General features: G+C 44.9%; 1 protein-coding gene across 2 annotated transcripts in view; it reads left to right on the top strand.

Moving 5' to 3' along the window:
* dph1 (diphthamide biosynthesis 1) overlaps window positions 1-12299 on the top strand; it is an 804031-nt gene that overhangs the window by 311407 nt on the left and 480325 nt on the right. For both annotated transcript variants that reach the window (XM_073053176.1, XM_073053177.1), the window contains one exon: window positions 11886-12007. In XM_073053176.1, the coding sequence (XP_072909277.1) occupies window positions 11886-12007 (122 nt within the window). The remainder of the gene's footprint in view (window positions 1-11885; window positions 12008-12299) is intronic.

The following is a 12299-nucleotide window of genomic DNA, read 5'->3' as shown; positions in this document are numbered from 1 at the left end:
GAGTTTGGTTAGACATGACCTATTACACACAAAGCCATGCTGACTATCCCTAATCAATGCCTGTCTATCCAATGCTCATATATTTGGTCCCCTGAGAATACCTTCCAATAACTTTCCCACTACTGATGTCAGGCTCACTGGTCTGTAATTTCCTGGTTTATTTTTAGAGCAGAATAACATTGGCTATCCTCCAATCCTCTGGTACCTCACCAAGACATAAACCTTTTGCATCCGTGTAAGATTCAGACTGAATCTCTGGGATTCTCACAGTGTAATACACCTCTCCCTGACTACTAAAACAATGGAATCATCTGCGATCCCTGTAATGTAATGTGCATGTGTGTGGGTGGTGGGATGCAGTGCAGACAAAACACCTGTGCACCTCTCGGTCATTGGAAATGAACGTATGTACGTTTGCATCTTTGCGCATTCCTTTCTGTGTCTTCCTCTACAACCATCTATATAGTTCTGTTCTTGTATCTGGGTATATTGCAGTTGGCTCCATTTTTACATTTGTCAATGTGTCTCTTACAGTGTGCTAGTACTTGTATCTGTCTGACTCTGTCTTCCCCTGTGCTTATGTTCACTTGTCTGAAGCCCAGTGTTTGTAGGAATATGTTTCTGTCATCTGCTTCCATTTATTTCTCTCTCTCTCTCTCTTATTCTCCCATCCATTCTCTGTAATTTATTTTTCTCCCTCTCATCTCTTTCTTATCTCTTTCTCCTCTCTATCTTTTCTCTCCCACTCACTCCATTTCTCTTTCCTCTCCCTTTTATCTTTGTCTGTCTGTCTCTCCTGCTCACTCTCCCTTTCTCTGTTTCTCTCCTCTGCTCTCTCTCCCTCTCTCTCTCTCTTCTCTGCTCTTTCCCTCTATCTCATGCTCTCTCCCCCACACCCCTCATCTCCTTCCCTAGGTTGTGCTTCAGAATACAAGGAGTTTTGAATAAATTCCATTCATCTTGTCTTTATGTGTTCTAGTTCAATCCAGCTAACATGATTAAAATCACACTGATTTTGTTGTTCCGTAATGCATGGTGTGAATTTTAAATAGTTTCTGATCACAAAGATTATTGCAGAATTTTTGCACAATGCTGAAGTGTCTGTTCATCTCCTTTCTTTGAGGGTGAGAGGGTGGTCTTTGAATGAGGCAGTGATGATGATGAACGCAGGGCCAGTTCAAAGACTAGATACTGCCAGTGGAATGTGTTTGGACCTCTCTAGACTGTTTAGTTCATTCTCAGGATGTAGATAATGTTGCTGAGCTTGGTAATTATTGCCAAGCCACAACAGTGGTGTGGACTGCCTTCATGTCATTCAGAGGGCAGTTAAGAATAAGCCATGTAGGTGTAGGACTGGAGTTATGTACGTCCGGATACTCCACTAATGAGTAAATATAAACGAGTGTGCAGATGCTGGAAATCCAGAGCATCAAACGCAGAATGCAGGAGGAACTGGTGAGGTCAGGCAGAGAGGAATAAACAGTCGATGTTTCGTGCCAAGACCCTTCATCAGGTTTAGAAAGGAAAAAAGGAAGAAGGCAGAATAAGAAGGTGGTGGGGAGTACAAGCTGGGACCAGGTGAGGGAGAAGGTAGGTGTGGTGAGGGGGAGGATGAAGTGAGAAACTGGGAGATGGGAGGAAGAAGGGCTGAAGAAGACTCTTGAATCAGATTCTTTCTTCTTCAGCCCTTTATCTTTTACACCTATCCCCTCTCAGCTTCCCCCTCACCTGGTTTCACCTGTCACCTGCCAGCTTGTACCCCTTCCCCTCCCCCCACCTTCTTATTCTGGCTTCTGCCTCTTACCTTTCCAGTCCTGATGGAGGTTCTCAGCCAGAAAAATCGACTGTTTATTCCCCTCTGTAGATGCTGCTGGACCTGCTGAGTTCCTCCAGCAATTCCATTTTATTTCATTTATTTCCAGGTACAGCATGGAATAGGCACTTGGAGCCACACCAGCAGCCGCCCTTGATCCTTACCCCTAGCCTGTCACAGGACAACTGACAATGACCATCTTAGGAATGTGGGAGGGGGTCAGAGCACCCGGAGAAAACACACACACGGCCCAGTGAGGACGTACAAACTCCTCATGGAGGACGCTGGCAGTAAACTCTGAACACTGATGCCCGAGCGTGGCTGTACTGTGTGGGCAGCATGGTATCATAGCGGTTAGCACAGCACTTTACAGTACCAGGGTTCACTTCCAGCTACTGTCTGTAAGGAGTTGTCCATTGCAGAGCCTATCCCTCTCCAGGTTTTTAGAGCCGGCTGGATTCGAACTCAGGAGCCTTCGCTCCAAAGTCCAGCGCTGATGCCAGTACGCCACCAGCCGGCTGTAATTCTGCACTGTAGCTCTGTAAATAAATAATGGTATCACAATAATCACTACGCTGCTGTGGCACCCCATGTTTGTTCTACTATTAAGCTTGGAAGTTACTTAACAGTAATTCACTCATCTTCATCATTATCTTTATCATTATGAGCTGTGTCATTTTGACGTGGACAATCATGGTCTTATCCATGACCGTGATTGTTTTTGGCAAATTTTTCTACAGCAGGTGTTTGCCATTTTCTTCTTCTGGGGAGTGTCTTTACAAGACAGATGACCCCAGCCACTATCAACGCTCCAGAGATTGTCTGTCTGGTGAAAGAGGTCGCATAACCAGGACTTGTGATATTGGCTAACTGCTCGTACGACCATCCACCACTTGCTCCCATGGTTTCACATGACCCTGATCAGGGGGCTAAGCAGCTGCTACACCTTGCCCAAGGGTGACCTGCAGGCTCGCGGAGGGAAGGAGTGCCTTACATCTCCTGAGGTAGAGTCATATCTCCTCCCCGCCACTCAAGTAGTTCACTACCCTCTAATCATGACTGAGTGCTATCTGTGACTCAGTTGACTCTGCCGATTCTTGTCTCTTTGTTATACACCTGTAAGTTAGAGACTGACAGTTGAGGGAGTGGCAGGAGATATCTGTTGGTAACATAACTTTAATCCAGGGTATCCATCTGTCTCCCCTTTCATGCGGTCATAATGATTCCACAGCCTAATGTTGTGGAATTACTGAAGGGCAGACCAACACTAAACTTCACCCAGTGTCACTGAAACAAATTATCAGGATGTTTGACTGCTGCATTTCATAGAACATAGAATGGTACAGCACAGTGCAGGCCCTTCATCCAACAATATTGTGCTGACCTTTTAACCAGCTCCAAGATCAACTTTACCTTCCTTCCTCCATAGCCCTCTATTTATTTCATCCATCATCCTTTATTCGGAGAAATTACTTAGTCAGAGGGTGGTAAATCTGTAGAATTTATTGCCATGAGCGGCTGTGGAGGCCAAGTCACTGGGTGCATTTAAGGCAGAGATAGATAGGTTCTTGATTAGCCAGGGCATCAAGGGGTATGGGGAGAAGGCAGGGAAGTGGGGACGACTGGATGAAATGGATCAGCCCATGTTTGAATGGCAGAGCAGACTCAATGGGCTGAATGGCCTACTTCTGCTCCCATATCTTATGGTCTTGTTCCAAAGAGCAAAAGGCCTGGCTTGCTCAACTAATCCTTCTAAGACATGCTCTCTAATCCAGGCAGCATCCTGGTAAATCTCCTCTGTACCGTCTGTAAAACAAATGTTATTCTTTTTTTCAAGAAAGGTAGTGGGGAAAATGGTGAATTTATTCCATTATATATTCTTGTTGTCAGTTGAAGTGCTTAGGATATCCCACTTGTGAAGTTTGCTTTAGATATGCAGCTTTGTTTCTACTGATTTTCCTTCTAGACACGCTGATGAACGTTCCTGGCTAAACCTCCAACTGGGGGTATCTGACCTATCTCCTAAACAACCAGATAACTGCTGGGAGTCCACAGTTGGTGCCCCTCCTTACGAATGTCTGAGCTGGGAATGACTGCCCTCTCTGTTGGGTCTTCTCCTGGAAATGTCCAACCGACTTTGCTCCTTGCTGGACCTCTTACTGGTAATCCCTGATTCATGTGCTATGCTTCTGCTGGTTTCCTGACTGTCTCCCCAGCAGACCTTCCTGTTGGCTATCTTCCCTGTTAGACCCTCTGTCAGACCACCTGGGGAGCACCCTAATGGCCCTTCTTGCCAGGGGGGTGGGGGGAGGTCTCCAACTGACTCTGTTAGATTCTCTAAAGAGCAGTGGTTCCCGTTTTTTATGCCATGGACCCCTACCATTAACAGAGGAGTCCATGCACCCCAGGTTGGGAACCTCTGCTATACAGAGAGTTCCCATCTGAACTCTTTGCCACACCTTTTTGTGATGGACAGTCGTGGACCTCCTTGCCTGAGGTCCCCAACTGACCTCCTTCTTTAACTGAGCACCTCTTAGGATTTGCCAACTATTTTCCCTTCCGAAGTCCTTGTCTGACCTACAGCTGAAGGCCTTCTGGAACCACGCCACTGGACCTCCCTCGTGAGGGTCTCAGTGCGTTCTCTGCTGAGCCTTGTTTTTGGAAGTTTCCCATTGAAATTTACTGGATTATGGTTTGCCATTCTTTTAGGTTTCCCGTCGCTGAAGGTGTTAAACCCAAGCATTTGAGCGGTGAACCACTAGAGTGGAATATAAATCTATGGAGACAGTTGTGGAAGAGTATTCCACCTCTCCAGAGCACGCAGTGCATACTGAACAGTCCCAGTGACAACAGTGGCCTTATTCCATAGCTGAGTGATCACAGCTACCCTCTGACCTTCGTCTTATCTTTAACTGCTCTAAAGTGGCGCTGAACTGTGATAACTATTCAGCAGAGATTGCAAAGTTTCTCAGAAGCCAGTTTTTTTTTGTACCTATGGCTGAATCAAATTAGAGCTTCATTGTGTAGTATTTCTGGAGTTCTTCAGCAGTATCATTATTAATGTGGAGCCACACTCCTCTCTTAACAAGAGTCAAGAGGTGTCAGCAAGGACTATGACCTATTCTTAGCAAGCGACTCACCACTCTTGATAATTAATTCCTTTCACTGTCACAGTAGTGTTGAATGGAGCAGAAAATGGGGAAGGGATGTGAGGGATTGGGGAGGGTAGTGGGTGAAAGTGTTATCGATTTTACTCTTTTGTCTTGATACTGGATCATTTACGCCAGAGTATAGATGAGAATGTTGGACGTTATCTCTTTGTGCTCGTATTTCTGCCGGCTTTTCCTGCCTCTCTTTTTCCCATTATCTTGTTGCTGACTACCTATAAATTAGTTCTGAAGAAGGGCGTCGGCCCAAAAGGTCAACTTTCCATTTATGCTGGCTGACCAGCTGATTCCTCCAGCATTTTGTGTGAGTCACATGGGATTGCCAGCATCTGCAGAATTTCTTGTATCTATAAATTAGACTGTTTTCTCCCCTTGTTTTCTTGCAACTCATATTCTCAATATTTTTTTCATTTGCACGATTTGTCCTCTTTTGCATATTGGTTGTTTGACAGACTATGCTGATGTCTTGTTTTTAATAAATTCTATTGTATTCCTTTTCCCCCTGTACTTACCTGCAAGAAAATGAATCTCAAGATAGTATATAATGGTACCATATATATACTTAGCTAATAAATTTACTTTGAACTTATTTTCAGTGTGTGACTCCTGCTTATAGACACCACAGCCAAGGAGAAACATTGCCTCCATGGCTCTATGCAAAGCCTGAATCGAGTTTTGCAAATTTCAGTGTTCACTTTTGTCATCTTCTGAAGTCAAGCCGAGCTGCCTGCAGGAGGCGCCGCAGTAGCATAGCAGTTCGAGCAGCAGCTTGGGGTGTTCTGGAGTTCAGAGTTCAGTTCTGGTGCCACCTGTAAGAAGTTTGTGCGTTCTGCTTATGACTGCATGGGTTTCCTCCCACTGTCCAAAGACGTGTCGGTTAGTAGGTTCATTGGTCATTGTAAGTTTTCCTATGACAAGGCTAGGGTTAACTGGGCAGATTTCTGTCTGGCGTGGCTCTTTGGGCCGGAAGGACCTGCTCCACGTAGTATCTCTAAATAATAATTAGAAAATAAACAAAAATATCTCAAGGCAGTATGTGTACTTTGATAATAAGTTTACTTTGAACTTTGACTTTATTATAGCTTTCTTGTTTGCTCATTGACATTTCATCCTCATCTTCCTCCTATACTCCCACCCATACCCTCTCCTCATCTCCCTTCACTGTCTCCCCTCCTTCTGTCGTTCTCTCCACCCCACCACTCCCTCTCCCTTTCGTGCTCCATTCATCTCCCTAACTCTTTCCCTTCAACTTCTCGTCTTTTTTGCTCCAACCTCCTCCCCGTTGCCTCTGTATTTCTCCTCTTTATCTTTTATCCAATTTGATTTTTCACTGTTGAGAACCTACGCTCCCATCTCCCGCCTCTGTCTGGTCTCTTTTTCCATCCCTTCTTTTCTACTCACTGCCTCCCTCCCACACCTCTGTTTCTTTTGCTGTTAGTTTTCCCTTTGTCCTCTTCTTTTTAACCTGCCCTCTTCCCATCACTTTCACTCCCTCCTTCCTCCCTCTTCCCTCAAAGCCCCTCGCCGTTCCACACTCCTTTTCCCTTCTCCTGCCACTATCCGTATCTCCATTTCTCTATCTCTGTATCTCGAGCTCAGTGCCTCCCATTGCTTTCCCCTGCTCTCCTCCATTCCATGTTCCTGTCTCCCCAGATCGGTGGAGCTTTCCTTCTGGCATCTCTGTCCCACAAGTGCTTCGAGGCACTGGTGAAACAGAACTGTGAGCATTTAGTCTGGCTGCTTCGGGTCGGCATTAATGGAGTGGAAAGCCCCTCCAGGCACTTGGATAATTGCAGACGAGCTGTCATTCCAGGCACACTAGGATAGAAACTAGCAAGCATTGTCTTGTTTGCACTGTATGTATTTAACTGCAAAAATTTTGAGTTTTAGTAAATACATTGAACTTAAGGTCAAACTAGTTTGTTTTAGGAATTGCGACAGGGCTTTGTAATCAGTGCTTAGCAGTGAAGAACAAGACTGCTGCTCAATTAAACATGAAACATTTACATTGAAATGAAGGCCTGATAGGCATCCTAAACGGACTGAGGTACTGAATGTATCAGAGTCTGAAAATAGACTGAGTGAGTTGTGTATTTGAAAGGCACCCACAATGAACATAGAACATAATCTCCATTTTGATCTGTTGTATGGACAGAGACCACTTAGCACCTCATATTTGTCCAACCATACAATTAATTCATGTGGAACTCTATCCCAACTCTACATATTAATCTGACACAGCTCCAATGCCCTCGTTGCTCCATTGTAACCAAAATTGGGGCTGGGGGTCAGAGGTTTTTGAAATATTAGAATGTGCTAGACTAGTGCCAAAAACAATGGCCACTTATGATAATAAAGTGCTTTTGAAGTGTGGCAAATCCCAAGACACCTCACAGCAGCATTGCCATGTAAAATTTATCGCTGATCCTCAAAGCTAACTATCGGAATGACCGAGATCTTGATCAAAGCGAAATGTTTTTAAAGGAGTGGCTTAAAGAAGTAGAGGGAAGCCGGGAGGTTGAGGAAGAATTTCTAGAGCTTCGATAGTTGAAGGCATGTTCACCTGTGGGGAAGCAATTGAAGTTGAAGATATTCCAGGATCAGAGCTGGGAAGTTTGGAAACTTTTTCCTAATAGAACAATAGAAAAATGAGTAGAAAGATTAAAGGAAAGATGAATGGGCACGTGAAGTCAACAAGGAGCATAGATAACAGACGGAGCATAATGTGCGGGAACATAGAACATACGGCACGGTACAGGCCTTTCAGCCCACAATGTCAAGCTGACCTTTTAACCTACTCTAAGGCCAATGTAAACTCAAGAGTACTGGAAATCCAGAGCAACACTCATAGAACACTGGAGGAACTCAGCAAGTCAGGCAGCAGCTAAGGAGAGGAATAAATAATCGATATTTCAGGCTGACCCCTTCACAGTAGCATAGTGCTTAGCACAGGGCTTTATAGTACCAGTGACCCAGATTCAATTCCTGCCACTGTCTGTAAGCAGTTTGTATGTTCTCCCCATGACCGCATGGGTTTCCTCCAAAGTCTAAAGACATACCCATTGTAGGATAATTGGTTACTGTAAATTGTCCTGTGACCTCCATTTTCTATCATCCATGTATATATCTAAGAGTCTCTTAAATGGCCCTAATGCATCTGCCTGTACCACCATCCCTAGCAGCGCGTTCCAAGCACCTACCACTCTCTGTGTAAATAACCTACCTCTGACATGCCCCCATACGTTCCTCCAATCACCTTAAAATGATGCCCCCTTGAGTTCGCTTAGGGAAATATGCAGTTGACCACTTTTAGTGATAGGATAGGAAACCGAGATTTGTTTCGAGGTTGAGAATCTCATAAGCTAGATGTGGCAGGAGGTCAAATGCTCACCACTATAGCCCGACTTACATGGCTCCCTATCAAGTCCACAGCAAGCTGAGGGACAGGTGTCAAAGCATGTGTTGTTTCACTCCGTGCTGTGGCAGAGGCCTGTCGAACTGGGACTCTGGCCAGTCCTGTTGTGTGAATCCCTATTCGGTTAAATAAGAATTCCCAAGATGGCGTCGGGACGAATATGTATGGTACTTCACTCTGGCTACTTCGTGAGGTACCTCCTGTACCTAATAAAATGGCTACTCAGTATATGTTCATGGTCATCTGCTGCTGTAACTTATCCGCTTCAAGGTTCAATGTGTTGTGTATTCATAGATACTCTTCTGTGCACACTGTTGTAACGTGTGGTTATCTGAGTTACTGTCATCTTCCCGTCAGCTTGAACCAGTCTGACCATTGTCTTCTGACCTCTCTCATTAACAAAGCTGCCACTCACTGGGTGTCCTTCATTTTTTGCACCATTCTCTGTAAACTCTAAAGGCAGTTGTGTGTGAAAACCTCAGGAGATCACCACTTAGTAAGATACTCAAACCACCACATCTGGCACCAACAATTATTCCACAATCAAAGTCACCTAGATCACATTTCTTCCCCCATTCTGATGAATAACAATTGAACCTCTTGACCATGTCTGCATGCTTTTATGCATTGAGTTGCTGCAACATGATTGGTTGATTCGATATTTGCATTAACGAGCAGGTTTACCTAATAAAGAGGCCACTGAGTATATTTTGCTTTGTTTAAAAGGTTTAATTATTTATCACTGTTTTAATAATTTGCATAGAAATTTTTGAATTATTTAAAGTAATTTTAATAGTTTTTAAATGTCACAGTGTGTTAGAGACATTTTAAAGCTCTTACTGAGCTCACAGACTTTGCAAGAAGAAGCAGCCTCTTCCTCAGCTGTTGAAGGCCATCGAGCCCTTCAGAGATGAGTTGGCAGAAGTCAGTGTGCTCCTGGGGACTTGCCACATCTTCCTACCAGTCAAAGGACCATCAAGCCCACATGTTCCTCCATGATCTAAGATCAGCAATCCCAGAGGTTTGGATCAATCAAGGCTCCAGAGGTCAACCTATCATCAGCAAGTCCTGGAATCGAGTCAGATCAGGTCAGATCCAAGTTTGGTGAGTCCTGGGTTGGAAAACCAGAGCTCAGCGATCCAGGGGGCAAAGCTGAAGGTTGAAGTCCAGAGTTTGGCAATTAGAAAGCCCAAAAGGTCAAAGACCAAAGTCAGTGAATCCAGAGGTAGAAAATCGGAATGGTCGCTATCCAATGTTGGCAAATCTGGAGGTAGAGGCCAAAATGTCGAACTTGTGAGTTTGGGCTGGGAGCTGGAGGTTGGAGGCCTGATGTCTGGGTGTCTGAGAGTCCAGAGCCAAGGACAGGAAGCCCGGAGGCGGCCCATCCCCAGGCTGAGGCCTGTCTGTGTGTGTGCGAGGAGGTAGATTGGCTGAGAAGGTGGGAGAGGTGTTTGTTTTGCTGTTTTAGTCCTGTTCCATTGTTGTTACTGGTGTTCTGCTGAATATTGTGGACATTGATGTCTAGGCACTGCTGCACACAGGCTGCGACTGAAACATATTTTTAGAGTAGAGAAGGTTTCAGTCTGAATTTACCTGAAGCCAGTTTGACATCAACGCAGACTGAAGATGCCCATGATAAACGATGTGCTCCTCACTCTGTGCTTCTACAAACACAGGAAATCAATGCAGCTCGAAGTGTTTAAATTCAGGACAAAGTCCTTCTTCTAATTAGCATGATTTCCATATGTAAATCACACTCAGCATATTTGGCATGACCTCATTAGCATAACAAGGATCATGTTCTCCAACCTGTGTAAATATAGTTTGTAATTTTTTTCCCTTTCTTTATTCAAATAAGAATTGAATCATTCAGGGTGACACTGTCATTCTCCTTCAATCAAATTCAGGGCAAAATCTTGAAAGGGTAGGAACCTGCTCTTGTGGACATGGTATTTGTGTGGCTGGGGCTACTTATGTCTCTCATTCGTGGTGAGCCAAGTACGTTCATGCTGGGGGACTAGTTATTGGTAATGTCGTTGAAAATCATGGGTAAGTTCTTGGACTCTTTCATTGAAGAACCTCCAAGAGGACCACAACCTTCTCGTTGGGTTTGGAGGTTCGCGTGCCTCAGTGACCCGGAGAGCTATGTTGGCTGGAGTCAGAGCTTTATGCTTTGGCTCTTGGTAGGGTCACCCATGCTAAGCAGGTCAAAGGGTAGAGGTCAGACTAAGAGTGGTCCACCAGTCCTCCAGGTTCAAGGGTTCAGCTCAGGGCTAACACCCCTGACTGGTCAAAAAAAATGGATACAGAAACAGCAATGAAGAATCCTTCTACATCTGTGTGCAACGTTTTCACAGGCAGAGACGGAGGACATTCATTGCTGCTCTAAATGCCAGCAGCGTAACTGACAGTGATCGATTTTATTGGAGAAAGTTATTGCTGCAGATGGTCATGGTAGAACTGACAGTTCCTTGGGAAGACCAGATTGAGGAGGCATTTGAGCATAAGAAAGCCAAATAGCAGGAGCTGGTAGAGCAGTGCCAGAGACAGGGGTGGAGGGCACAATGTGAGCATGTAGAGGTGGGGTGTAGAGGTTTTGCTGGGTGCTCACCGTGCAGAACCTACTCTCTCATTGGCATTACTGGGGCTGCAAAGGAAAGAGCCATCAGGACCGCCACAGTGGGTGCTGAGCGAGGCTTCAGGCGGCTATGGATCAAGAGGTGTGACCTGTGGACAAGTGCTGCTGAGACGCACGACGAGGCCTGATCAACCCTTGCTGGGTCGCCTGGGTGAGAGTGTCTGATGCTGATCCCAGGTTATATCACAGATGATGTGTCCCAGCACATCTCGGATGCATCTCAGCATTATTGCCAACTCTTGTCACGTATCGTTCATAGAGTCACAAAGTTCAACAGCATGGAAACAGGCCCCCTGGCCCAACTAGTTTCTGCCAGCCAAAATGTCCTTCTAAGCTAGTCAGTCCTATTTGCTGAAGTTCGGTCCATAAACTTCTAAACCTTTCCAAACCACGTGCCTGTCCAACTGTCTGTAAGGAGTTTGCACATTTCCCCCCATGATAAAAGTAGTACGTTTCCTCTGGGAACTTTGCTTTCTTCCCAGATTACAAACGATGTATGGATTGGTAGGTTAATTTGTCAGTTGGGTGAAACTGGGTGGCTTGTTGGGCTGGATTATATAAAAGAGGATAATAAGTACATCTCCACTCATTAATAAATACTGTAAAATGTTATTATTAACTTGAAAAATTTTAATTTTTTTTTAGAGATACAGCACAGTAATAGGCCCTTCCTGCCCAGTGAGCCTGAGAAACCCAATTATGCCTGAAAAATTCTTTAAAATTGTCTGGGAAATTTAGCGTTAAATCGTATTTCCATAGGTCAGGGCGTTTGTAGCCCGGGAAGGCCCTGTACTGTTAAAAGTGTATGTGGATGTTCAGAGATGGTCTGTGACGCTTGGGTTTGTTTTCTAGGTTCACGGGAGCAGACACGCTGATAATGGGTGACGTCACGTATGGAGCATGCTGCGTGGATGACTTCACAGCCAGAGCCCTTGGAGCTGACTTCATGGTTCATTATGGCCACAGCTGCCTTGGTCAGTATAACTTGCTTCTACATGCCTGGTTCCAATTTCTCTCTCTTTGTGGAGTATGGTCCCAGGTGTAAATGAGCTCACCAGGCTAAGACATGTCCTATGGAGTCTAGCGAGTTATTATTTTGTGCAGACTTTGTTGCTTAGTCTGGCTTCTTGTATTTTGAATGAGTCAGTCAGAATTTTTCCAAAACAATCCCCTCCTCTTCCTCCCCAATCTCTGTCCTCAGCTTAAAAAGAATCTACCCACATTAATTGCGAATGCAAGAAGTATTGTGTTCATATTGTGTTCAAT

The sequence above is a fragment of the Hemitrygon akajei genome, chromosome 8 (genome assembly GCF_048418815.1).
Source record: "Hemitrygon akajei chromosome 8, sHemAka1.3, whole genome shotgun sequence".
NCBI lineage: Eukaryota > Metazoa > Chordata > Chondrichthyes > Myliobatiformes > Dasyatidae > Hemitrygon > Hemitrygon akajei.
This window is presented reverse-complemented; position numbering and strand designations above follow the sequence as displayed.